The 27,772-nt window shown below is 40.0% G+C and overlaps 1 protein-coding gene and 1 long non-coding RNA gene across 5 annotated transcripts; one reads left to right on the forward strand and one right to left on the reverse strand.

Moving 5' to 3' along the window:
* Positions 1 to 1,573: 1,573 nt before the first annotated feature.
* On the reverse strand, positions 1,574 to 10,300 carry CYP7A1 (cytochrome P450 family 7 subfamily A member 1). Of its 2 annotated transcripts, XM_059994676.1 has the most exons (7): positions 10,152 to 10,300; positions 8,274 to 8,514; positions 6,803 to 7,380; positions 4,805 to 4,935; positions 3,288 to 3,463; positions 2,806 to 2,988; positions 1,574 to 2,423 (listed from the first exon to the last, which is right to left on the reverse strand). In XM_059994676.1, the coding sequence occupies exons 1-7, from the start codon at positions 10,229 to 10,231 to the stop codon at positions 2,124 to 2,126; spliced, it is 1,689 nt and encodes a 562-aa protein (XP_059850659.1). In that variant the 5' UTR covers positions 10,232 to 10,300; the 3' UTR covers positions 1,574 to 2,123. The 2 variants fall into 2 exon arrangements, with proteins under 2 accessions (XP_059850659.1, XP_059850660.1); XM_059994677.1 differs by lacking the exon at positions 2,806 to 2,988.
* Positions 8,461 to 27,772, forward strand: LOC138414319 (uncharacterized). 3 transcript variants are annotated; one of them, XR_011246765.1, is made up of 4 exons: positions 8,461 to 8,534; positions 13,863 to 13,922; positions 16,179 to 16,224; positions 26,849 to 27,772. It is a non-coding gene; the product is annotated as an uncharacterized lncRNA (long non-coding RNA). The 3 variants fall into 3 exon arrangements; XR_011246764.1 differs by lacking the exon at positions 8,461 to 8,534 and adding an exon at positions 11,692 to 11,993; XR_011246766.1 differs by lacking the exons at positions 8,461 to 8,534; positions 26,849 to 27,772 and adding exons at positions 11,692 to 11,993; positions 26,616 to 26,715.

The raw sequence follows: 27,772 nt of genomic DNA on the forward strand, positions 1-27,772 counted from the left end.
GGAGAAAGTCTCAGGGGTCTGGACAGAAGATCAAATCAGCCACAACATTCCCTTAAGATAAAGCCTAATCCAGAGCAAGGCCCTCTTCAATACTATGAAGGTTGAGAGAGGTAAGGAAGCTGCACAAGAAGTTTGGAGCCAGCAGAGGTTGGTTCATGACGTTTAAGGGAAGAAGCCGTCTTCATAACATCAAAGTGCAAAGTGAAGCAGCAAGTGCTGATGCAGAAGCTGCAGCAAGTTATCCAGAAGATCTAGCTGAGATATTCATGATGGTGGCTGCACTAAACAACAGATTTTCAATGTAGAAGAAACAGCCCTATATTGGAAGAAGGTGCCATCTACCCTTTCATAGCTGGAGAGGAGAAGTCAATGCCTGGCTTCAAAGCTTCGAAGGACAGGCTGACCCTCTTCTGTTAGGATGATGAGTTCTTTTTATGGATGAGCAAAGAAAGTGGTATCTTGGGATGGAATCTACTCCTGGCGAAGATACTGTGAAGGTTATTGAAGTGACAACAAAGAATTTAGAATACATACACTTAGTTGATATAGCAGTGGCAGGATTTGAGAGGACTGACTCCAATTTTCAAAGAAGTTGAAACCATCAGATGATGATTAGAACTTTTTAGCAATAAAGTATTTTTTAATTAAGGTATGTACATTTTTTTTAGATATAATGCTATTGCACACTTAATAGACTAAAATATAGTGTAAAAACATAACTTTTATACGCACTGGGAAAACAAAAAATTCATGTGACTTGTTTTATTGGGGAGATCTGGAACCAAACCTGCAATATCTCCAAGAGGTGCCTATATAAAATATATTAGGAAAGGAAACCATGTTAGAAATTTAGCTTAAAACAAATTTTCTGTAAAAGAATTTTGTTCATCTTGAGCCACAACTAAATAAGTTTAGTTTTCTTTGTATGAAAAATAACCTATGTAGGAGATAATTCCATGATAATATTATTAATAAATTTAATTATTAATAAATTTAATAAATAACAAGATTTTAAAATCTTTAATGAATTTTATGAAGTGTGCAGGAGATTTTTGAGTGAATAATTATTTTGCTTTTTCTAAGAAATGAATAATGAACAAAATTGTTGCATCTTATCAGTAGGTAAATGCTTTAAACATTCGGAATATTTAAAAATTTAAAACATACAAATTCACACTTTTATTTCTGAAAGATGAATCATTTCAATATTATCAAATGTTATAATATGTTCTTAGTATTTGTAGTACAAGGAAAAAGTTAAATATAATTTACATATAAATACAGAGAACTATCAATAAAAATATTATAGCTGATAACTCCGGCACTTAAAATATTTTAAAAGAAATTATTCTTTTCATAGGTGCATATTTAGTAATATCAGAAAAAAACTGACTTTTATGAAAAAACTTCCAATTAATATGAAATCTAATGATAGACAAGATCATTGAAACCTGACACAGACATTAGAGTTTCCAGCAAAAATAAATTAAAACCTAAAGAGAATATATTAAAACCATCTTTAATGGTCTCAGGACACCGAGATCATCATTTTATAAACCATGAATACTAGATATAAGGAAAGCTGAAAACATTTTCTTTTTATTAGAAGGCATGATATAATCCTTTAAAATATCCTTTATAATATACATCTACACCCGTAGGGCCCCATATCTGGTCAAAAAGTCATGCAGTTTCACTAAAACGTGAATGTGTACGTTTTGCATAACTGTTGGGTGGCTTTTATAAAAATAAAGCAGTTTCCTTAGGAAAAAAAAGAAATTTTGCCAATTGGAATATCTTCATTCTGGAAAAAAAAAAAAAAGACTTTCCTCTGAAAATAATGAAGTTCAGTCCGTGGCTATATGAACATTCACTGACTTACTGAAATGAAAACAAATAATTGTGCTTCTAGGAACTAGTTTTTTTTTCACTTGCAGGGTCTGAAATAGCTTCTGCAAACCATCAACAAGATGTTAAGATTCACAAGCAAGCACCGGTGAACAGAACTGGACCTGCTGCATCCGTTCTACCACCACTAAACAAGTCTGTCCAAAGGGACTGGTAAATCATGGTGCTCTGCAGTCTTGTAACAGCATCCGGGGTCCTCTTTTCCAAGCATATGTTCACAGATGTTTGAATTTATATCTAAACTCAATATCATTTAATGGTGGTAAAACACCCAGGCCTGCACGGGACTGGTCCAAAGGGGGACATTGAACACAGCTCTCCACAAACTCCAGTTCAAAATAGGAAAGCATCAGAATCAAAAATTGCTTAATTTCCTGGACAGCAAATAATCTTCCAGGACATATAGTTGCTCCTGACCCAAAGGGCATGTAGTAGTACTTTAACTTGAGTCCATTACTATAGAAGGTGCTCCTTGTCTTTCCATTTTCATCAAGATAGCGATCATATTTAAATGTCTGCAATAAAGATACAAAGAAAACAAATGTATAAGCTAGTTTAAAAGGAATTTATCTTTTTCTTAACCTGGAAGTTCCAAAGAGTAATTTTCTTTTTTAATCCAATCTGTGAGTAATTTAGCAAATACCCCACCTCGAATCAGAAAGTAATAAGAAACGGGAACTTAAGGAGAACTGGTGGGAAAGGGAAACCTTTATACCTCCTATCCCGCCTGGGCAACTAGCTCCTCTCTCTGTTAGGCAGAATTAGAAAGAAGGATTCAAATCAGGAGCTTAGAGGAGTCAGTATATTAGCCCCTAATTCCCTGGATTTGGGAGCAGGCGCTTTTTATTTTATTTTATTTATTTATTTATTTTTTTTTGCGGTACGCGGGCCTCTCACTGTTGTGGCCTCTCCCGTTGCGAAGCACAGGCTCCGGACGCGCAGGCTCAGCGGCCATGGCTCACGTGCTCCGCCGCTCCACGGCATGTGGGATCTTCCCGGACCGGGGCACGAACCCGCGTCCCCTGCATCGGCAGGCGGACTCTCAACCACTGCGCCACCAGGGAAGCCCGGGAGCAGCCACTTTTTAAAGAAGAAGAAAGGCAGCAGCTTTATTATCACAACTGCAGACATAATCTAGTAGAGATTATGTGATGACCAATACCAGGGATAAAAATTAAAATTTCAAGCTGTCATCCAAATTCTCCAAATTAGATAAATATTTGACATTAATAAAAGAGACAGTCCCTGTGGTTTCAATGATCAAATGAATTCTGCAATGGTAAATTTCTTCTTTATTTCAATCTGGGTAGACATCACCTGGATACTGAAAAAAAAAATTTTTTTTTCTGGATTCGGAACTTTGATGAACAGTCACTTACCAAAGGGTCCGGGTAGATTTCTGGGTCTAAATGCATTAACTGCGGATAAAGAGCTATGATGTCATCTTTGCGGATATTATAGGAACTGTCCTGGAGGTGCAAAGTGAAATCCTCCTTAGCAGTCCGGATGTTCAGCGAAGCACTGGAAAGCCTCAGAGACTCCTTGATGATACTGTCTAAAGATTTTAAAAGGAAGAAAGGAGGAGAGGGAAGGGAGAAGGAAGAACAAAGTATTTTTAAAGGCCATGTAATGTAGAGTCTGAAATACTTCTAGCAGCCTATAACACAAATCTAAAGAGACTGTGGGAAGCTGGCCAGATAAAAATTTCTCAAACTTTTTCTGTGCTGTGATCAATGATTCAGTGGTGTCTGAATGTATTTTTAATCTGACAGTCTGAGTTAATAATCTTTTGGTAAAGATATGATTTTCTTGGTCATCAATGGGAACTAGACTTTCATAATTTTATGGAAAAATAATCTTATTTCTACAAGACACTAGACATCTAATACAATTGGAAAAAAATCAGTAAATCACTTTCATGTGAATTATTCAAAGTTTATCACTTTTGAGATTTAACATACTAACACTTTTACATAGAAATAATTTTCCAGATGTTTAATGCAGCTTCACTTCGGTGTTTACAAGAACCCATTTTTATCATTACACTATCTGATGTTGTGTGAGTATGCCCTGCATTCTGGTAAGGACATAGAGGGGTACAAAGAACATGCTGCGGATAGCTGAAATATATGATGAGAAAGTCTCGCCTGACCTTCCAGTCTCTGTCCTTTTAATTGTCACGCTTTAAGTGCTCCTCACATGACTGTGCATAAAATCATAGCACGTTAGTAATTTATTTCACAAGTGAGAAAATAAGACCCCCAAAAGTGAAATGACATGTCCGTGGTTTCTACGGCAGGGCAGAGTCCCACGTGGAGCTTGTGCTCCTTCTCGTCCCTTCCGCTAAGACACACTGCCCCTGAAAGCATACATTGGTTTATTTCCTCTAGAGAAACATAACAAAAACAAAGAGAAAACTCTTTCTTACTCTAAAAATATGGTACTTTTGTATTTCTATAAAATCCAGAGAAGCAAACATTTTTTCAATGAAATAACCTTCCACCCCACCACCCAACCCATGCAGCTAATTGTGGTTTCATGATGGTACTTTTTCCCCTTTCATTTCATGAAAACGAGTAGCCCATTAACTATAAGATTGCTGGTAAGAGCAGTAACAAATGAGGCAGAGCAGGGCAGCACAGAGCGGAGGTTGAAAGCGCAGAGTCAAGAGCTCCACGTTATTGCTGCCACTGGCTCCACCATCCAATCCCAGGCAGTGACTTAACCTCTCAGTGCCCATTTCCTCACTTGTTATACACAAATATTGAGTTGGCCAAAAAAGTTCGGGTTTTTCCGAACAAGTAAGTAAGTATGCAACAAGTAAGTGCGTGATGTGTACTGACAATTCCTGTTAGGAGGATGCAGTAGATGACATGTAACAACACAGCAAACACACCTAGCACGGGCATGTCATCCAGTTGTATCCGGTTCAAATAAATTGGATTGTCTTCAAAGCTAATTTTTTGACCAGCGTTCTCTAGCATTTTATTCACTTCTTCAGTGGCCGCTTTCATTGCCTCCGGGTTCCTATGAAAGGTTAAGAGAAAAGAAAAGATGTACAGAACAGTTTTTTCTCTACCAAAAGGTCTGCAAACAAATAGGCGTTTCCCCTTCTTTTAACCAGGTGGTCAAGATACAAAGAAGGTGGGAAAGGGACATTTCCATTTATTTTTTACTGTATTTTATAGCTGTGTTTTAAGTCCTTGGATGTTAGCAAGAACTGTTGCCTTAAAAGTGTCCCGTGGGCTTCCCTTGTGGCGCAGTGGTTGAGAATCCACTGGCCAATGCAGGGGACACCTGTTCGAGCCCTGGTCCGGGAATATCCCACATGCCGTGGAGCAACTAAACCTGCGAGCCACAACTACTGAGCCCTCATGCTGCAACTACTGAAGCCTGTGTGCCTAGAGCCCGTGCTCCGCAGCAAGAGAAGCCACCGCAATGAGAAGCCGTGCACCGCAACGAAGAGTAGCCCCCCGCTCGCCGCAACTAGAGAAAGCCTGCGCGCAGCAACGAAGACCCAATGCAGCCAAAAATAAATAAATAAAATAAATAAATTTATAAAAAATAAAAGGGTCCTGCTACATAGAAGTAAAACTTTGACCAGACTTTTATAAATAAATGTTTCTAATAAGGATTAAATGGTTAAATTAGTCATATGCATGGCAATTGAGAGAAAATTGCATCCAAGATAACAATTCTAAAGTACTGGCTAAAATGCCAAAGGAAATTTAAATTTACTCTTAACATGCATGTGATTCCATGTAGAACACCTTTTCCATTTATATAATAATTTATTGTTCTAACACTTGACTGGTGAAATGAATGCTACTTCACTTTAGTGCATTGACGTTTACCGGATCGTCAGTGCCTTGGTAATGTAGCCATATAACATGATCACAGTAAACTGAGTCTCAGAAACGCTTGACCGGTAAATCTTTGCGTGCTTATCGTGAAATGTCTACTCTTACCTGTAGGATAGAAAACTGATGTTGTAACCTCACTGTAAATATGTGAATTTATTTCCAGAAAGAGTTTTCTCAAGTAAAAACTTTGGAAGGCATTTAAACTTTGAGAAAGATTAGTAATGGTTTTTTGTATCTGAAATCGTTTAAAATTTTTTTTATATTAAAGACATAAAATTATCAGCCTTCAATGGAACTTTGGCATTCCCAATCCTATGGAATAATAATTTTGTGTCTATGTGACACAATTTTGTGTCTATGTGACACTCAACATCCAACTGAACTGGAATAATTCAATAAACCATTTGAATGTCAAATTCCCAAAAGACTATCACTCTGGGAAGACATCACGTTATGCAAAATATATGTTACAGACAGGGTTTTTTTTAATATACAGTTTTAAAAGGCAAACTCTAGCTAAATCCCATCTAGCTAAATAATAATATATTATGATTCTTATTCGTAGCTATCAGAGTTGGTCGAATAGTATGACAGCAATCACTGACAGTGAGAAAACAGTTAATGCACAGATGAGTAAGACATAGGCACTGTTCTTTTCACTGACAATACGTCAGCAATCACATAAGGATATTTTTACGATTATAAAGACCAAATTCATGGACTTTAAGAGGTGTCATGAAGAACAGCTTGGAGTTAAGAGAAAGGGCTCTGGTGCAGACAGCCTACATTGACCCTGTACCAGCACGTTCCTTTCCCTGGAAAGGTCTCTTCTTCTACAAGATGTGTTTACCAGTCACAGCTGTTTTAGGAGGGTTGGATGAGCTGATACACGTTAAACTTTTACAAGGGTAAATACCACATTCTTGATCGACAGTATGAGAAGGTACCACGTCTTTTTTTTTTTTTTTTAGTTAAAATGGTTGAATTTCTGCTTTCACCTAAAATGAAGAAATGGATAATTTGCTAATTACCTAATCATTTGAAATAAGCTCCAGAAAGTCGCTGGAATGGTGTTTGCTTGCGAGGCCCAGAGGACAGCGAGGAACGACTTGGCTTTCTCCGTGTCGTCCAAGGTAGAGAGCGTGTCATTCAGAAACCTGACCAGTTCCGAGATGTGGTCTCTCTTTCTGAGTTTCTGGAGCCGCAAGCCCTCCGCCAGTTTCTCCCGGGCGTAGTGGCCCGTCTTGAACACGTGAATGGGGAAGCCTGCTACCAGGGCTGGAAAGATTTTGTCAAATTGCTTGAAGTGGTCCAGGTGATTTAGAATGAGTGCTTTTTGTGCATCTTGCCCTGAGAGATCTTTGCCAAAGAGCGTGAAATACCCAGCTTCAAACATCACTCGATAGCAAAAGGCATACATCCCCTCTGACATCCAGGTGGGCGTCTTGGGCTTGGGAACCACCTGGGGTCTCAGGACAAGTTGGAGGTTTTCCATCATGGCTTCTGTGAGGGAATTCAAGGCATCGCCCTGCAGAGTCTTGATGATAGTTTTACTTATGTTGTCGGTGGTATTTCCATCACTGGGGTCAATACGTCTGTGTCCAAATGCCTGACCATAAATGAAATGTGTGAAAAAAGAAATTAAACCTGACCTAGGACTAGTAAATGACTGAAACACAGATTAGATGCTTTCATGATTCTCTATTTGTTAAAACAAAAAAAAGGAAAACCGGCCTTCCCACGTGCAATTTCATAGCATTTTACAAGCGGCCAAATCATGCCCTCTTTCAAGGCCAAGTGTGAGTCCCAGATTATCAGTGACACTTCCCTCACAATCACTCTGGTCTTCTATTTCTTATTTTTCTTATGCTTCTGCATTTATTTTCACATTAATTTGGTACTAATCAAGAATGTTTTAATCATTAGTTCTCTTTTATATTCTTTGTAGATGTATCTTAACCAGACTTTAAGCTACTTAGTAGCGGAGACCAGTTCTAATATTTCTTTGCAGAGGCTCAATATTGATTAATTTTTTCCTATAAAAGAGCCTCTTAGATCTCATCTAGGTGATGCCAAAATATCTAGTCAATTCCTTAACAAAATTAAACAATTGTGTGGCATGAGTGTGGTAAAACAATTGTTGAACGTTAAGTTTCCAACTTATACTCTGGGTCTTGTGTAGAAATTGTTGACATGAGTGAGTTTGTACCTGTCTTATTCATACCATGCCATCCGGTTCAGTAAAACATTTAATTTTTATTTCACCCTCATGAGCTGATTAAGAAATGACAAAGCTATACCGATTTTGACTTTTTAAATGATTAATACCAAGAGATTATGTCTAATTTGGTTTATTGTGTTTCTAAGAATCTCCATGTAAGGGTAACTCTCTTCAGCATCTCCGGCTTTACATCTGAGTGTGTCAAAACGATTAAATAGATTGACATAGAAAAAGGTAGAAAATAAAAAAGCCTAATGCTATATAAATGCAAACCTGGTTACCTTTGCAGAAGCAGCGAAGTGAAATTTTTTCCAATCAAAGTATTTTCCATGATACAGCACTTTATGGTATAACAAGGGATTGGTGATGAAGTGGACATAGTTCCCCATTAGTTTGCAGGTGAAAACATGACCATGTTTCCTTTGATTTGCTCTGAGGAACTCAAGAGGATTGGCACCAAACTGCAGAGCACAGCCCAGATATGGAATCAACCCATTCTCCAGAGGTGGTTCACCCATTTGCCTGCAAGACACAAAGAGATGGTAAGATGGAAAATTGCACATTGTTCTTTATTTATTTATATTTATTTATATTTATATTTATTTATATTTATTTATATTTGTTTATATTTATTTATATTTATTTACATTAAATTTTTTACCGCTGACTTCAAACCTCAAAACACTATAGTTTATTGATACTTTTTTGGTTGGTGGGGCCCTGCTCCTTTACTAAAATAATGAGTTATTAACCTAGTAACATGATATGTTGGTGAAAATGATAGCTAAATCCATCCATCCATCCATCCATGCATTCGGCAAACACTGAATGTCTAATATGTGATCCTCACTCTTCCCAGTGATAAGGATAAAAGGATCAACCAGGCCAACAAGATTTTCCCTATCAGTGTAGAGATGAAACTACATTCTAGTGTTTATATTTTTTCTAAGCGTCGTTTGCCTAAGTATCTCAAAATGTTTCATCTGATTGTTTTCTCTAAAGATATAGAATCCTGAATGACAAAAAGGATTGCAGAATTGAAGTTTTCAAAATCTTCATAGTTTAAATATATTATTATTCTGTAATGATAGTTGCAGAGGGGAATCTTTGAGAAATTAGCACATTATAAAGTGAAATTGAGTAAGGTAAGTATTGACATGGTTATTGATTATAATTCAGTGCTCTTTGATGCTATCTTCCATGTTTTTATTTGAGAATATAAACATTTATCTTCCAACATAAACCACTATCCCTCTTGGTAGAATAACATAGCATAAAATAATTCTTTTTATTTTCATAGTTTGCAGATAAGTGGTTTCATTAAAACTAGAAACGACCAGTCCTGGTAGTTAATATTAAAATACCATAAAGGGCAAAAACAAACAAACTAAAAAACCTGTAAAAGGTAGACAACACAGCAATCTACATGGCTGAAGATATGCTGTGGGTAATTCTGTCTTTGGGGGATTGACAAAGCAGAGAATATTTACATACCCCCCCCCCCGATACTCTTTGAGGAAATCAGAAGTTAAATAAACCATGGCTCTGTATCTGATTCTGTTTGTATTTCTTGAACCGATTATAAATGATACATACAAATAAAAGGGGTGTCTCATACATTTAACAGTTTCCCAGTTCGCCATGGTTGATGATCACTAATAAGAAAATAGTAATTGAATGATCAATGCAGGCTCTATACACTTTCCCAGCTTAGACTGAGTGTATACAGTGCACAAGAACTAGCTGAAAGAAGAACGTTGAGTCAGAGCATCTATTTAATCCACAAGACAGGAATTGCAGATCCACTTACCACTTCTATCCTTACTAATCCAGACTTTCTCTTTAGATGCACCCATAAACACACACACAGAGATCTCATAAAATTTCTGTCAGTGATGGTTAACAAGTTTGTCCATTTTTACATTACCACTAGTATATGTCAATACTAAAAAGGAAACTTTGCCGTTCTATCTTTTGTGAGATATAATAAAAAAGATACTTTCAAAATTTTAAATTAAAAGTTTTTACTTTAAAAAAATTAAGGAAGAAAATGCTAGCGTATGTAAGTACAGAAAACCAACTTTATGGTATAACAGTGAAGGCAAAAGAACATTAAATGAATGAACAAAAATGCAGTTTAAAAGTAAAGCTTTCCTTACCTTCTCCTCGTTCCAAGGAGAAGCCACCAACAACAGCACACCGCTATAACAACCCCCCAGATCAAAGAGACACTCATCATTTTGCAAATCTAATGCAAAACCTCTGAGGAGGAGAGTCTGTGATGAGAAAGGTAAGGGTGTAACAACACAGACTCCAGCTAGACTTTTATATACGGTAAGATGCTTCACTTGAGGGATCAAAGCAAACAATTAACCATCCTATTAGGAAAAAAAAAACAACTGGCCTTGAACTAAGTCCACGGGTATCAGAAGAGGTTCCAAAACAATCAGAAACCTGCAATACTTGATAAGGTGAAGGTCTCTCAAACATATGTTGACTTAACATTCAGACCTGGGAATGACGGCTAGTATTACAAATTTAGTACGCTTATAAAAAGAACCAGTAAACCTGTTCAGGAGGAACATACCCAATAAGAGGTAAATATATAAGAGGTAAAATATAATAACTTAAAGAAAACTAAGCATAAGTTATCATTAAGCTAATGATTTGATCTTGTTACATTTAAGAAGAAATCAATTTAAATGATTCATGAGAAATACAGCAGTCAAGTTCAAAGGAAAGAGAACTGGGTGAAATGTTTCTGCTGCTTCATGTTTCAGCGCGTTTACAAAATCATAGGTATTTTACTATATATAGTAACATGTTACTTACCTAACATCCTCAAGAAAGTATCCCACGTAAATGCATCTTCCAATTAAACATAGTTTATCTTAAAACATCAAAATTTTATTAACCATTTTATTCTAATTGAAAATATGTTTACTAATTTTTCTAATTGTTAAAGGAATACAACTTCATTTCAAATAATTTAAGACTAACTGAAACCTATCTTGATAGAAAGTCAATTCGTAATTTACCTCCTCAACGACTGCCCACCCAGAGGTAACAACTGTTAACTTTTTGGTATATATCCTTCCAAACTTTATTTCTATACACACTGATATAGTAATTGAGCACCTATTCTGTGCCAAGGACTCTTCAAAGGTATTCTGGCTACAGGTTTTAATAAGATGGACTTATTCCCTGCTCTAATGAAGACACTATTTCAGTAGGGAGACAGATAATAAAATTTAAGACTTATGAATAAAATAAAACAAGGTGTAGAGAGTTACCAGGGAATAAGAGCAACTGCAGGTATGCTGATGTGCTCCTCTGAGATCTGAATGACAAGAGGGGATTGGCCAACTCAAAACCAGAAGGAAGAGAGATTACCAAATGCAAAAGTCCTGAGTTAAGGATGAACTTGTTCTATCTCAGAACCAGAAGGGAGGTAGGATTGGTCAGAGCAGAGTAAATGAGGGGAAACTTGGTTAAGATATAAGACCAGAAGACAGGCAAGAGCTAGGTCATATATAGGGACACCTGACAGTAGGGAGAGAGATTTTGGAGGGCAGCAGGTCAAAACACTATCTTCAGCTGCACAGATTGCTGTGTTGTCAGGTTAACAATTGAACTTGAGCCAGAAGATGGGGAGAAAAGTCAGGGGTGGAAATAGGTGTCCCAAGTCATCAGCATTTGGATTGCATTTAGAGCCCAAAGACCTTATTAGATCACCTAGGGAGAAAATAAAGCCCAAGAAAAGAATAGAATTTAACACCAGACCCCAGAGCAGCCCATTTCTCGAGGTTAGTCAGAGAGCGGCTGAAGAGGAGATGGGTAAGGAAGGATCCGGAAGAAAACCGAGAGGATACAGTGTCGCAGGAAGCAAGAGGAGGAGGTACTTGAAGGGAGATGAGACATTTTCTGCATCACATGCTACTCTGAGGTCAAGGAAGATGGCAAAGAAATGACCTCTGGATTTGACAACGTGGAGATAGTTGGTGAGTCACACATGAACACGTGCAAAGATGGGGTTCTATTAAAGACTTTTTATAGCACGAAAAAAATGACTATCATATTGTGGATGTTTCCCATGACAATACATATATATGTATTATATATGTATCTGTATAGATCTCTTCATTTTTTTCTGTGTGTATAATCTTCCATTGACTAAATATACTATAATTTAGTTAACCGATTCCCTACTGGTGAGCTTTTGGTTTGTTTCTGGTTTTTGGCTACAGAATCCATAGGTTCATTTCATCCTTTTTTGTCTCCTTAAACAGAGACCACAAATATTTTTTCATGGGTGATTTGTAATCATAATTATGAATATCAGTCATTGTGTGTCAGTAGGTAGACTTCTCAATCCATTTAGATTTTTTTAGGGCATTGTACCCACTAAATATACTTAGGCTGATGTGCTGTTTTGAATTACTATGTCTGAGTTCTATATGACTCATTAAAAGCAGAACCTTTAGGTGGCCTGTCACAGCAGGATACCACAGTCGGAGAAAACACCAATCTAAGAGCCAGACAGTTTAACCCTTTGGAGTCATCTCTCAAGCAAACAAATGGAAACAAACAAACAAGTGAAAAAAGGGTACATGGGACCTCTAGGAATTACCTGCAACTTCCCGTGCATCTATAATTTTGTCAAAATTAAAAGATTTTCAAAATGGTAAAGGAGAAGTACATTCACGACTCCAAGAAAATGTCCTTAAGCCTTGTCTTCCCCACCCCCTCTCAGAACACCACAAACACCTTTCGAATATAGCCTGGAATCCCCTTACCCTCATGTATTCTTTCTACTCCTTCCCTCACTATCCCTCTTCCAGACAACAAAAGCCCAGGATGCACACACACCCAGTTTTCTTTAGTGGGATGAGGACAAGCAGAGGCATGAATATTCATATTTTTCTTGTTTACATACGGTTTATGCCTTCCTTCTAGGGATGTCACTTCTCGTTACTGTCCCACGTCCACACATGGCTTCTAGCACACCCCTGACATGCAGCCTCTCATCTGATGAGTGGGGATTCGGATGCCGGTTACAGTTGTCACAACTATTAAAAGCCTGCGAGGAAGTACCTGCAGGGTTTCCTGATGAGTCAAGTGCATAGAGTTTCTCGCTTGGATTCTATGGCATCTCAATGTGTTTCGCACAGTGATTGGTGAAATGTCAGGAAATAAACATGCCAACTGAGTTAGAAAGTCATTTGCTTTTTTATTCTCTGCTATGTTTCAAACTGTGCCGTTTCATTACACACACACGCTGAGCACCTACTACGCGTATCGAGCACTGCGTCAACACTGGGAACACAGTAGGAAACAAGAAAGCTGTGAGCTCTGACCTGTGGGGTTTCTACAGCAGCAGGGGAAAAAGTATGTGCCCTGATACAGAAGGAATATGTTTTAGTTGCCAGAAGGCCTGGCGTGAACCGAGTTTATTTAAACACTCTAATCCCTCCGGAGTCTGTCAATTTCCTCCGTATTTGTAGAGTAGTAAGGGTCCACACCGATGTGCCGAGGAAGAAGTTCTGGGCCTCAGAGAATATAGGGCCCGAGTCCCACTCACCATCCCCATGAACAGATACATACAAAACATGGGAACTCAAACCAGAGGGACAGAAAGTAGAAAGAACTGCTCAAGCTATCTGCTTACTTAACCTGATGGTACACAGGTGGTTTCTATTCAGAAATGCAGTAAACATAGTTTACACATGTGTGATTGCTCTAAACAAAATGAGCTGTGAATATGGTCAAACAATTGAGTCAACCAGTTGTTTTCCTGAATTCACAAGTGAAACCAACTTAACAGTGGAACGTAGATCACCTCAATTAACGCAAAGCTTTGTGCTTTCCAGGAGCATCACGGGGCTCCCGTGGACCAAGGCTCCTCCCATGGACCCCGTGGATCAGGGCAGGTCAGTGGGAGAACAAAGTGGAAAGGGCTGGGGGGGAGGCCTTGTTATGATTAATTTGAAGCTTTAGGAACTGCTGTGTCTATTCACATGTCTTCAACTATTTTTTATGAAAAAACCAGTTTTTTTTTATGGCATATACAGAATATCTTATTCTCAAATATTGTTTTGAACCTTAAACACATGGTGTCAAGGTTGTAAATGCCTAGTGTATCTAAATGTGTCCATTGAACAAATACAGTTTCACGGGACTAGAGAATAAGAAGGTGTTGATAAGTTCTGTTTCAGAGAATCATAATTTTTACATTAGTTTTGAGGTTTTCACTTTTTAAAGCTTCTGACATATTTCCTACTTGGTTAAAATAACCAACTCAGGCAGGGAAGGTATTTTAGCTATTGTAGAGATGAGGAAAGAGAGGCATGAAGGTTTAGTGGCTAATGTCACACAGCTTGACATGGTTCAGATGATCAAGGGAGTGGAAGCTGGGATTAAACCGGGTTTGCATCTTGGCCCTGCCACTAAGTATACACCTTAGCACGAGAGGCTGTCCTCCTCAAGTCTTTGCTTTGTTACCTGTAAAATGGGGATGATCACAGTGCCTGACTCATAATGTAGATGTTGAGATGCAATCAGGCCGTGGTGTAAAATGTTTCCCCGAGGGCTGGGCACAATCTACGGTCAAACATGTTCTTTGTCATTCGTAAGTGGCAAATCCAGGACACAACCCCATATCTGAAGCTCAGGGTCCCTCCGTTACAGCTCAGAACCCCACAAGAATTTCGGTGGAGCCAACAGGCACCTGACTACAGATTTAGGAAAGAGTAAGCACACCATCTGTACGTTCAGATATAAAGTTCTTCTGTCAAATATGTTCTGAACACCAAGCATGTGAAAGGCGCTGTTGGGGGAGATGGATGGATTATCCAGCAAATATTTCATTCCTTTATTCATTCATTCATTCATTCATGTTAACTTAGCACCCACTTGACGTAAAGCACTTTTTAGGTGCTGGAGATACAGAGGTAGAGAAGACAGGCAGACTCAAGGGGACACAGCCAATCACTAGGAGAACAAATCCACTATTTAATTTCTGATAAAGCACCATTTATATTATCAGAAAAGGTCAGGCAATGCATCAGTGTTTGTGCCAAGATCTTCACATGCTTGCTCGTGTAACCCACATGGTGGCACTAGGAGATGCACACACAGTTGCCTCCACTCACGGGTGGCTTCCTGCTGTGAAGCTCGGGCTCCAAGCCCCTGCCACGCCATACCACAGGGGACTGCCTGTCCCCGAGTTAAAGCAGGCCTGGGGGCTACATTCAAAGGCTAATGGTGGCTTTGCTGTTAAGGCTCACCTTAATCGGAGCCTTCCGGAGCTTATCCAGGAAGCTCAACTGGACAGAGAAAAGATGTGAGGACAGTGGTCCTTGGACCCACTGGGCCCAGCCCAGCTCCCCGGGAGGGTGAGAGACCTCAGGGAGAGAGAGAAAGAATGAAGCAGCCAGTCGGGGGGTTGCTGAGGCTTTTTCCACTTTTTACTGGTTATAAGTAGTGCTGCTACCAACACTCACGCTCGAGTTTTCATGGGCACATACGTTTCACATGTCCTGAGTGTAGAGCTAAGAGTGGGTTTGCTGGGTCATATGGTGACTCTAATGAAAGCAAGGGTAGTCATCAGTGGGATCTACTGAACGGTAACTTGCTTAAGAAATAATGAACTGTAACGTGCCTTCCCTGATCAAGCTTGATTTAATTGTCTTCCAAGGGTCACGTAGCCTAAACAAGTTGCTTGCCAGAGTTGTTTTTCAGGAACTTGGACTCAGCTGTGTCCAGTCTGAGCTTGAGCCGGCTAAGACTGGTCAAGACCCCCCGACCCTCCAGCTGCGCGCACTCAAATATCTGATCGGTGCCCTTTTGACCTCAGAGAGCCCAATACTCCACTCCCAGAAGAGGCATCCCATGGAGAAGCTCGTAGCTTAGTTGCACCTGCTCAGAACGAGGATTGACTCCCCCTTCCCTTATAGCCAATCACCTTGCCCCACGTCTCCACGCTCACTCCCCACGCCTCAGCTCATTCCATAAATAGCCCAAGCCTTGGCGTCCTTGGGGCTGGTGGGGTTGAGGTTTGCCTGCGTGGCTGTCTGGTGAAGAAGCCCTTTGTCTGCGGCAAGTCTTAGCGTCTGGGCGTTTGGCTTGCTGTGCTGTGGGCGAGTGAGCCTGGTTCCGTAACGCTATGTTTTAATTTTTTCGGACAGACTGTTTCCCGAAGTGGCTGCATTGTTTTACGTTCTCACCAGCAAGGTAAGAGGGTTCCAGTTTTTCCATGTCCTTGTCAACAGTTACTTTTGTCTTTATGTTTTTAATGACGGCCATCCTATTTGGTGTGAAATAATAACTCATTGTGGGTTTGATTTGCATTTCCCTAATGACCAAAAATGTTAAGCATCTTTTTATGGGGTTGTTGGCCCCTTGTAAATCTTTGGAGGATGTGTATCAGATATGATTTTCAAATATTTCCTCCTGTTCTGCGGGTTGTCTTTTTCACTTTTTTGTTCATATCTTTGGACGCACAAAGGTTTTCAATTTTGTTGAAGTCCAATTTACCTGGTTTTTTTTTTTTTTTTTTTTTCCGGTATGTGGGCCTTTCACTGTTGTAGCCTCTCCCGTTGCGGAGCGCAGGCTCAGCGGCCATGGCTCCCGGGCCCAGCCGCTCCGCGGCATGTGGGATCCTGCTGGACTGGGGCACGAACCTACGTCCCCTGCATCGGCAAGCGGACTCTCAACCACTGCGCCACCAAGGAAGCCCCTGTCTTTTTATTGTTTATTTTGAGTGTCTAAGGACTACTGCCAAATCCAAGGTCATAAACACATAACATTTATGTTCTCTCCTAAAGAGTTTTATAGTTTTAGCGCTTATATTTAGGTAATTTGATCCATTTTGTGTTTAACTTTTGTATATGGTATGAGGTTGGGGGTCCAACTTCACTGTTCTGTACGTGGGTATTCAGTTGTCCAGCACTGTTTGTGGAAATGAATGTTCTACTGAAATCTCTCGGCACCCTTTTTGAAAAACCAATTGACCATACAGGTAAGGGTTTATTTCTGGCGTCTTTTCTTCCCTTTGATCTTTAGGTCTATCCCTATGCCAGCACCCAAGTCTTTTACTGTAGGCTCGTAGTCAGTTTGGAAATCAGGAAATGTGTGTCCTCCCGCTTTGTTTTTTTTTGAGGTACGCGGGCCTCTCACTATCGCGGCCTCTCTCGTTGCGGAGCACAGGCTCCGGACGCGCAGGCTCAGCGGCCGTGGCTCATGGGCCCAGCCGCTCCACGGCATATGGGATCCTCCCGGACCGGGGCACAAACCCGCGTCGCCTGCATCAGTAGGCAGACTCTCAACCATTGCGCCACCAGGGAAGCCCCCGCTTTGTTCTTCTTGAAGATTTGGATATTCTGTATCTCTTACATTTGCATATGAATTTTAGAACTAAGTTGTAAATTTCCGCAAAACAAAACTGATTTTTTTTTTTTTTTTTTTTTTGCGGTACGCGGGCCTCTCACTGTTGTGGCCTCTCCCGTTGTGGAGCACAGGCTCCGGACGCGCAGGGTCAGCGGCCATGGCTCACGGGCCCAGCCGCTCCGCGGCACATGGGATCTTCCCAGACCAAGGCACGAACCCGTGTCCCCTGCATCGGCAGGCGGACTCTCAACCACTGTGCCACCAGGAAAGCCCCAAACTGGAATTTTGATAGGGATTGCATTCACTCTGATCAATTTGGAGAGTATTATCATTTTACCAATATTAAGTCTTCTGATCCATTAAAATGGGATGTCTTTCCATTTATTTCGGTCTTCTTTAAATTTCTTTCAGTGCTGTTTTGTAGTTTTCAGTTTACAAATCTTCCACTCTTGTTTAATTTATTCCTAAGTTATTTTATTCTTATGCTATTGACAAGGAATTTTTTCTGTTTCATGTACAAATTGTTCATTGTTAGTATATAGAAATAAGCTGATTTGGGGGTGGTTTTTTTGCATTTTCTGAACTGGTTTATTAGCTCTAAGGTTTTTTTGGTGGGTTCTTTAGGCTTTTCTTTTTTTTTTTTTTTTTTTTTTTTTTTTTTGCGGTACGCGGGCCTCTCACTGCTGTGGCCTCCCCCGCCGCGGGGCACAGCCTCCGGACGCGCAGGCCCAGCGGCCACGGCTCAGGGCCCAGCCGCTCCGCGGCACGCGGGATCCTCCCAGACCGGGGCACGAACCCGCGTCCCCTGCATCGGCAGGCGGACTCCCAACCACCGCGCCACCAGGGAAGCCCTAGGCTTTTCAATGTACAAGATAATGTTTTCTGAAAATAGTTTTCCTTTCAAATATGTATGTCATTTCTTGCCCTGATGCCCTGGATATAATTTACAGTACAGTGTTGAGTAGAAATGGTAAGAGCAGATGCACTTGTTCTGTTCCTGATCTAAGGGGAGAAACTTTTATTCTTCCACCATTAAGTATGATGTTGGCTGTGGATTTTTCTTAGATACCCTTTATCGTGTTAAGGAAGTGCCCTTCTATTTCTAGCTTTTTTAGTGTTTTTTTATCATGAAAGGGTGTTGGTCTTGGGACTCATCCTCTTTTATATGCATACTTTTTCTGCATCTATTGAGATAATCATGGTTTCTGTCCTTATTGTATTAATGTGATGTATGTCATTAATTGATTTTTTGTGCGTTGGACCACCTGTGCATTCTAGGGATAAATCCCACTTAGTAATGGTGTATAATGCTTTTCATATGTTGCTATATGCAGTTTGCTAGTAGTTGTTTTGTTTTTGCGGTACGCGGACCTCTCACTGTTGTGGCCTCTCCTGCTGCGGAGCACAGGCTCCGGACGCACGGGCTTATCGGCCATGGCTCACGGGCCCAGCCGCTCCGCGGCATGTGGGATCTTCCCGGACCGGGGCACGAACCCGTGTCGCCTGCATCGGCAGGCGGACTCTCAACCACTGCGCCACCAGGGAAGCCCAGTTTGCTAGTATTTTGTTGAGAGTTTTTACATCTCTCTTCATAAGGAATATTGGTCTGTAGTTAATTTTACTTGTAATAACTTTATCTGATTTTGGTATCGGAATGAGAAAGTGATCTCTCCTAATTTGTGAAGAATTGGTGTTATTTCTTATTTAAATGTTTGGTAGAACTCAGCAACGAAGCTGTCTGGTTCTGGGCTTTTCACGAATTTTTTTTTAATTTCAACTTCAATATTTTTCTTAAAGTTCTATTCAAATTTGTATTCCTGCATCAATTTAGATAGTTCGTGTCTTTCTGCAATGTGTCTGCTTCATTTGGGTTATCTAATTTTCTTGCATACAATTGCTCTTACCATCCCTTTTTTTTAAAAATTTCTGTAATGTTGGTAGTAATGTCTCCTATTCTTCACTTTAGTAAATTGAGTCTCCTTTCTCTCTGTCAGTCTAGCTAAAGATTTTTCAGTTTTTTCCTTTTCAAAATAACCAACTTTTGGTTTTGTTGACTGTCTCTGTTTTCTATTCTCAATTTCATTTATTTCTGCTCTGATACTTATTTCCTTCTTGCTGCTTGACTTGGGTTTATCTTGCTCTTATTTTTCTAGGTTCTTAAGATGAAAGGTTATTAGTTTGAAATCTTTTTAATATATGCAATTGTAAGTTTCTCTGTAAGCACTGCTTTTGCCACATTAATTTTGGTATTTTTTTATTCATCTCAAAGTACCAATATTTTCTACTTTGTTTTCTTCTTGATCCATTAGTTAAGAGTGTGTTGTTTAACTTCCACATATTTGTGAATTTCCCAAATCTCTTTGTTACTGAATTCTAATTTCATCCCATCATGATTAGAGAACATACTTTGTAGGATTTCAAATCTTTAAATTTATTGAGACTTGTTTTCTCACCTAACATATATCTGTCCCAGAGAATGTTCCACATAGACTTGAGAGGATGTTGTACTCGGCTGTTGTTGTGTGACATGTCCTATATGTTAGACACGTCAAGTCTAGTTCGCTTATACTGTTGTTCAAGTATTCTATCCCTGTTGGCCTCCTATCTAGTTCTGTTATTGAAAGTTAGGCAATTCTACAAAAATAGAGGCTTTAATACCTATTTCTCTCTCCAGTTCCGTCAGTTTTGCTTCATGTATTTTGGGGCTCTGTTGTTAAGTGAATATTAAGTGAATATATACCTATAATTATTTCTTGATTAACCCTTTTATCATCCTAAAATGTCTCTAGCAATAATGTTTATCTTACATGTGCTTGATTTTTCTCCTATTAATGTGTATTTTAGGAAATATTAAACATGTTACAACCATAGCACAAACCAGAAGGTAATATGAAGTTAAATTTTTGTTGTATTAGAGTTCATTTATTACTTTTTTTGCTAATGTATATTTGTGCTAGAAATCTGATTCTGCGTCATGTTTTAAAAACTTAATGCTTATATCTCCCTCTAGTGGACAGCCATATACACTGACACTTCCTCTAGTTACAGAAACTAGAAGCAACCCACCCTAACACTCACTGATGGAACCATGAACTAGAATCCTAGAAAGCACTGTATAAACCCAACTCGTAGAAACAGAGCCCAGTCTTGCACCCCACACTTTGGAGCCACCAGAACCTAGGCTTGTGGAACCTCCATTCCGTTGTTATAAGCCAAGGCACTGGTGTTCTCAAAACAAGGTGGCAAGCCCAGGAAGGTGCAGGACCCTGGAGAAGCTCTGAACCCAGAGACACCAGGACGAGTCCACGTGAGCTTTTCTTTTTTTGTAGCATGCGGACAGAGATGAGAAACCCAGCAGTGGGTCAGGTTGCCAGTCACAGCTGCTGGTTGACTCACGCTGACCACACGGTTGTTTTGCCAGGCGGTGGTGCTGGATCTCTACGTAATGTGCTTCCCCTGTGACTGTCTTCAAGATTTTTCCCTTAACTTTGGTTCTCAGCAGTTTGGCAGTGATGTTTTTAGGGGTTTTTGTCTTTCTTGAATCTGGCTTATGTTTTCATTGATTTTGGAAAATTCTTGCCTGTTAGGTCTTCAAGGATTCTTCTGCCCCTTTCTCTTTTTCTGGGACTCCAGTTACATGTATGTTAGTTTGTTATCCCACAGTTACTCCTTATTGTTTTTCTCTTCGTGTTTGTGTGATTCCTACTGACTTATTTTCAAGTTTATTGATTCTTCTGTAGTTTCCAGGCTGCTAGTAAGCTTACTTAAGAAATTCTTCATCTCTGATCCCATGTTTGTTTGTTTCTAGCATTTCCACTGGACTGTTTTATGGTTTCCATCTTTCTAATGAAATTCCCCATCTATTAATGCCTGCTGTCCATTTATTCCACTAGATCTTTGAACATTTTAATCATCGTTATTTTAAATTCCCTGTCAGTTCTAACATCATGGTCATCTCTGAGTCTGGATCTGTTGAATGCTTTATTGCTTGAAGATGGTTTGATTTTTCTTACTTTTTGGAGAATCCATCTATGATATTTAAGTTCATCAATGTTAGGTAGCAGGAAATAAAAACTCACCGTGAGAATCTATACTGGGGACTGTGGTTCAATAGGAAGGCTTGAATGTTTCTGGTCAAGAGCTGACTCTGGTTGAATATATGACTGAGGCAGAAAATGGAAAATCAGAATCGAGAGGGAGAACTGGAATTTCTGATTTGTGCAAGCTAGAGCACGCAACCAAGGCACAGATAGCCAGGAGCCCCGGAAGGCTGCATCCTAAGACAAAGAGTTAACAAGAAAAACATCGCTTAGACATTTAAACAGAAGATTTTTTTTTGTCTAGTATTTTAGGGGTTTTAGTGGAAAGGAGGAATTCTTCAAGAGGTTAGCAGTGAAGTTGCTCTGATAATTGTTGATGTGCTGTGTGCTCCCCAGATGACGGAAGGATGAGGGGTTTTCTTCCCTCACCTGAAACCAAATCGGGGTTTCAAAGAACTACTCCGGGAGCTTGTCATGTGCCCCTGGCATTTGGACGACACAGCTAATAGACTTGCTGGAGCCACGAGAGTGAGAGGAGAGACACCTTCATAGGAAGTAGCCTCTACGGCCAGAATTGGGCAGAGGGAGTCTCTGGTTTAGTCATCTTGAAAAGGACACACCCAAAAGGATGGTCCGGGGGAGACGAGGGAAACGGCTCCAGAAGGAAGGGTGTACGTGGGATGAAACTTCAAAAAGCAGGAGCTGAGGGCGGGTTACAAAAAAAGGGCTTGCTGGTAGGAGGTCCCCCAAGGACAGGGGCGCTAAGACTATACCGAGCGTACCATCGGAGAAAGCACCGATATAGACGTTGGAGACCAGATGACAACCGCTCCAGCTTCTAAGCTCCACCCACAACTCTCCTTTCCTGGAGGGAGGGCGGGGCCGGAGGCTGTACTAAACCTCAGGCCTCCAGTGCAGGGGCTGGTCAGGGAGGAGGCAGAAGACGGTCGAAGCCCCTCCCTTTCTCACTGCAGGTTTCCAAGCTCGAGGCAGACATTATCAGCTGGAGGGGAGAGGCTTAAACTGCACCTAAAGAAATCAAACTTTGAAAATAATCTGCGCGTAAGACGAGGAACTGTGGGATCTGCCCGCAATCCTCGGCTGTTCAGGGAAAAAATGAGCTACTTTAAACTGTCATCCCTAATAAACAGCTGCTTCAATAAGCCAGTTCAGTACATTCTCTGGGTAATCATTTAATCTAAATTTCCAAGTGTGTTAATAGAGATGTACCTAGTGGGCTTTTTTAATATATATAACATTAAGAATCTCGGGCTTCCCTGGTGGCGCAGTGGTTGAGAGTTCGCCTGCCGATGCAGGGGACATGGGTTCGTGTCCCGGTCCGGGAGGATCCCGCATGCCGCGGAGCGACTGGGCCCGTGAGCCATGGCCGCTGAGCCTGCGCGTCCGGAACCTGTGCTCCGCAATGGGAGAGGCCACAACGGTGAGAGGCCCGCGTACTGAAGGAGGAAAGAAAAAAAAATCTCTATACCTGTACTTAAATCTCTTTCTTGTTTCTACTGTTGTTTACATGTATCTTTCTTCTTCATCAGATTTATCTATTTTAGTGAGTTTTTCAAATAACAAACTTCTGATATTGGTCAAATCTGTTTTTGTTTTCTGTTTCATTTCTGCTTTTATATTGATTCCTTCTGTTTTTTGGGGGGTTATTTGAAATACTTTGCCTCTCTTCCTGAATTATATGCCTAGTTCGTTTTCAATCTTTCTAGTTTGTTAATGTCTGTTTTTAAGGCTATATTTTCATTGAATGCTATTTTAACACTTTTTAAATTCTTAACCAAAGCTTGCAGAAACACCCTCTTCCTTTTACAGTATTCAAGTAAATTTTTTTTCATAAGGCAGTGAGATTCAGAATGCCAAGAGACAGGCTTCAGATGAAAGTTTTTCAAGACAGTCCCATTTATTTTTCACTTAAGATCATTAAGAAATTGAATATTCTTTGCTGTGATTTCCCAACCATCTTATATTTAGACTTCTTCAACATCGTTTCAGAGTTGTGTACAGTGAAGAAACTCCCCTTTTTATTTCTTTTTATGTCTTGGGAGAAACACAAACAGGAGAGACCTTCACAGACCAACTCTGTGCAAGAGCCTGGTCATTGAATCCAGAAATAATTGGCGGTGATAATGTTTAACTTCATAACTTTTCAGTTTTTCTCGGAGTACCGAAAGACAGATTTCTTCAGTTTTCTGAAAGATGTGGGTCCAAGTCAGCAAGCAAGGGTGAATTTCCCTGACTTAGAGCAAGCTATAAGGATTCAGCAACACATCTTTTTTTTCCTCCTTTTGCTATAATTTATTTAAACTTCCTCTTGAGGGCGTGGCCTCAAATTGTGTGGAACTCTGCTCTCCTAAGTGACAATTTATTTGGTCTACCTTTTTTTTCCAAATGAAGGAAGTATTGTGACATGACAAATTGCCAAGAAACCTTAGCTGGTGAGACATGATTTCTAAAGATTCCTTAGCCTAGTCTACTTTTCAGCGTTTACTGATTGGAAATTGATGGATGTCTTTAGGGCATAATGAATCCTTGCATTTGGCCATTAGCCAAGACGAAGTGCAAGAAAATAGCTGTTATCTGGTTCAGCTGCAACAGTGAAATAATGACATGCAAAGGCAGGGCTGTCCTGCATGGGTGGCTTCACTCCGCTGCTTAGGGATCACCATCTGTGAGTTCTAAACTGGTTACTAATTAGGCAATGTGTCCACCCTGTTTTTAGGTTTGTTTAATGAATAACTTTATGGCCTCTCTGTATCGTATTGACTTTTTATACAGCAGTAGATAACGTTATTTTATTGTGGTTTAAAGTGATAAAGATGATCTAAATTTTAAGCGGGTGAGCCCAGTGATGTTATTTCTGGCTCTAATAGTTTTGATCCAAACATCAAGTTCTCCTTCTGAGGTATTTGATTTTCCTTCAGCCGATGAGGAGATATTTCCCATAGCCTCTCAGGCTGTGGCCTCAAAGCAATATTGATAATTGATAATGACATTGCTTTCATTAAATCATCGTTCATCATTCTTTGGATCAATGTAAGAACTGCCCGGCATTTTCCCAAGCAGTAGTGGTACAGTATGGCCCCCACTGTCCCTGAAGCTTAGAGCAAGGCAGATATTTTTCAGAAGATGTGGTGACAGAAATGCCAGGGTTCCCAAACCGAGCCAGGAAAATCTCCTGTAGGATTAGCCATGTAGAAAGGGAAGCCATCAGTCACCAGCATAAGTTAAAAATCGAAGACCTCTGGTTAGAAGAATAGAGAACTGATACTTCTGAGGATGTGGAAACTTCCTGGGCAGGTTTCAGATCTTCACATACCATGGGATTCTGATGTCATACCCTAGAACTGAGTTCATCTCTTATTAACTGTCTGGCTGTTATCAGTTCTGCTTCCTGTGTGACATGTATTTAACATACCGTGACTCATTATGAAACACTACTTTCCAGTTCATCTGAACACGTTTCATCATTCCACAGGTTGTACCTGGTCCACTACAGGTATTGATTGGGCACAGGTGTTATGCTGGAAAACTTAACCCACAAGGATAACTAAATACTAGAAACCCGGACACATTGCACCGTGAGCTGTGCACAGCTGCACCCCCTGCCCAGAGATTCCCGCAGTCCCTACCCACCACACCTTTCCTCACCCATACCCCACCCTCCATCCGACCTCAGTCCCAGCGCATCCGTTCCTACAGCCATGTCAGTGTTTATTCCTATGTATTCTTATTCCGGGTTTGCATCTTTCTCTAGTCCACAGAATTTTTAAGGATTGGCTGCAATGAAACATTTCCACACGGCATCCCTGTTATATACCACAAATACAAAGTTGAAAAAGAATTTCTTTACTTAGCGAATAGTTTGCCTTGCTGGTAGAAATTTATTTATACTCGTTAACGCATATATGTGGAATCTAGAAAAATGGTATAACTGAACTTGTTTGCAGAGCAGAAATGGAGACATTTCTGTCTCCATTTCTCCATTTGCAGAGCAGAAATGGAGATGTAGAGAACAAACGTACGGATGCCAAGGGGGAAGAGGGGGTGGGATGGAGTGGGAGATTGGGATTGACATATATACACTACTATGTATGAAATGGATGACCGGTGAGAACCTACTGTGTGGCACAGGGAACTCTACTCAGTGCCCTGTGGTGACCTGGATGGGAAGGAGATCCAAGGAAGAGGGGATATATTGTGTACATGTGGCCGATTCACTTTGCTGTACTAGCAGAAACTAACGACATTGTAAAGCAACTATACTCCAATTAAAAAAAAAAGTTCATGCTCAAATATTGTTGGCTATATCGCCACTCATCCTAGACGTTGCTTTAAAGTTGAATGTGTAGACGCCAATTACCAACATTATTCGTTTCAGCGCATTGGTTCCTCTTATCAGTTACTTCAAAGAAAAGTTTGATCACTTCTTTGGAGGTGGGTTTGCTCCCATACAGCTCAGCCTCTTCCCACAGGTACCTCCTAAACATTACTGGGCATTTTTAATACATAGAGTCCTTGCCTGTTTCTGCACATAGAGGCCGCCGAGTAAGGGGAGGCTGGTACACACTCAGTCTTTCCTAAGTATAAGGGTATATCAGATAGTTAAAAGTCATGCCACCTCTCGGAGAGGGAAGAGTCTCTTCTAGATATGATACATGGAAGTCCAGCCTTGAAGAGTAGTTGCTGTTATCAAGAGCAAGAGGATCAGGAAAACATACTGGAAAAGGAAAATAAAGGAGCAACTTAAAAGATTGCCAGAGGGCTTCCCTGGTGGCGCAGTGGTTGGGGGGTCCGCCTGCCGATGCAGGGGACACGGGTTCGTGCCCCGGTCCGGGAAGATCCCACATGGCGCGGAGCGGCTGGGCCCATGAGCCATGGCCGCTGAGCCTGCGCGTCCGGAGCCTGTGCTCCGCAACGGGAGAGGCCACAGCAGTGAGAGGCCCGCGTACCGCAAAAAAAAAAAAAAAAAAAAAAAAGAAAAAAAATGATTGCTAGATCTTAAGTTATATTTACTATATATTCTTTCATCTTGCATGTTCGGTATTACTTGACCATTAATTTTGCACTTTGTGGCTTAGTTCCTAGGTAGTTCATTTGGACAAAGCGAAGTTTCCCTTTTTACCTAAATCTTTTTGGCACATAATAAGTTGTGAATTCTTATTCTGGTTTATTCGGCAGATTCTATCAAATTGTTTCCCTGGTTTATGTAAACAAAAATGTGTAAGACTAAGCAAGTAAAGTTTGATTCTAATCTGAATAATGAATGATAAAAATCAAGTCCATCAACTTTGTTAAAAATGGTTAGTAACAATCAATATTTAGTATGGGTTTTGTTTTTATGTTTAATTGATATAGAAAAATAATACACTAAGTAAATTTAAAACCCTTGTTTCTATTTTTCTTTACCCAAGAGTTGAACAACAAGGGTTTGAACCGTGTGGGTTCACCTATACACAGATTCTTTTCAATAAATATACAAAAATATACATGGAAAACAAAGTGTGCAAGACTTGTATTGAAGTGGTTAGCCTGTCCTTACATAGGTATATGGTAAGTGATATTTAATATTTTCTTATTGTTTTATAACTTTGCTTTCGAAGAATTACAGTACAGTATGCCTCTCTGTCATAATTGGAAGAACTGCATGTCAGCCTACCATCACGAGTAAGTGTTCTTTTTTAAAGTGTAACAGTATTTCCAATACTGTATTATGAATATGACTAATTCTGTGTGCCATGAAATTTTTATAAAGATTCATTAGTGTACAGGCTGAGCTACTGTGAAGCAATCGTACTGATTACATGAGGCTACAATAGAGCAGTCATATTGCTGCTTCTTCATTATCAGTGCATGAATCGTTATACTTGTAAGTATGAGTATTTTTGTCATATTATACAGAACACTGCATGTTATATGTATCATCCAAGACTATTGGTAGAGGTACTGACAGATGATTCATTTTGTAAACAGTGGACGTAAACTTACTGTATCCATAAATACAGTACAGCACTGGAAATGTGTTTTCTCTTATGATTTTCTTAACACTTTGTCTCTAGCTTTATTGCAAGAATACAGTATATAATATAAAACAAAATATGTATTAATCTACTGTTATCGGTGAGGCTCCTGGTCAATAGGAGGCTATTAGTAGTTAAGTTTCGGGGGTGTCAAAAGTTACACGTAGATTTTTGACTGAGTTGGGGGTCAGCACCACATTGTTCAAGGGTTAACTGTTTAAAAGGATGATTGTAAATCTTCGAAAGGAAGAGGTGTGTTTTGTTTTGATTTATTATTATTTTGTTGTGAATTTCCACATTTCCTTGTGGTCAGAAAAT

This window comes from Delphinus delphis, chromosome 17 (assembly GCF_949987515.2).
Source record: "Delphinus delphis chromosome 17, mDelDel1.2, whole genome shotgun sequence".
NCBI lineage: Eukaryota > Metazoa > Chordata > Mammalia > Artiodactyla > Delphinidae > Delphinus > Delphinus delphis.

Bases quoted from the DNA above. Each gene is read 5' to 3' on its own strand.
- CYP7A1 (XM_059994676.1), bottom strand. From the start codon at position 10,231: ATGATGAGTGTCTCTTTGATCTGGGGGGTTGTTATAGCGGTGTGCTGT. The intron at 7,381-8,273 runs GTAACCAGGTTT...ATTTATGGTCAG, and splicing joins ACTTCGCTGCTTCTGCAAAG to GCATTTGGACACAGACGTAT. The intron at 2,424-2,805 runs GTGAGAGGCCCG...TCTTTATTGCAG, and splicing joins CAACGGGAGAGGCCACAACA to ACATTTAAATATGATCGCTA.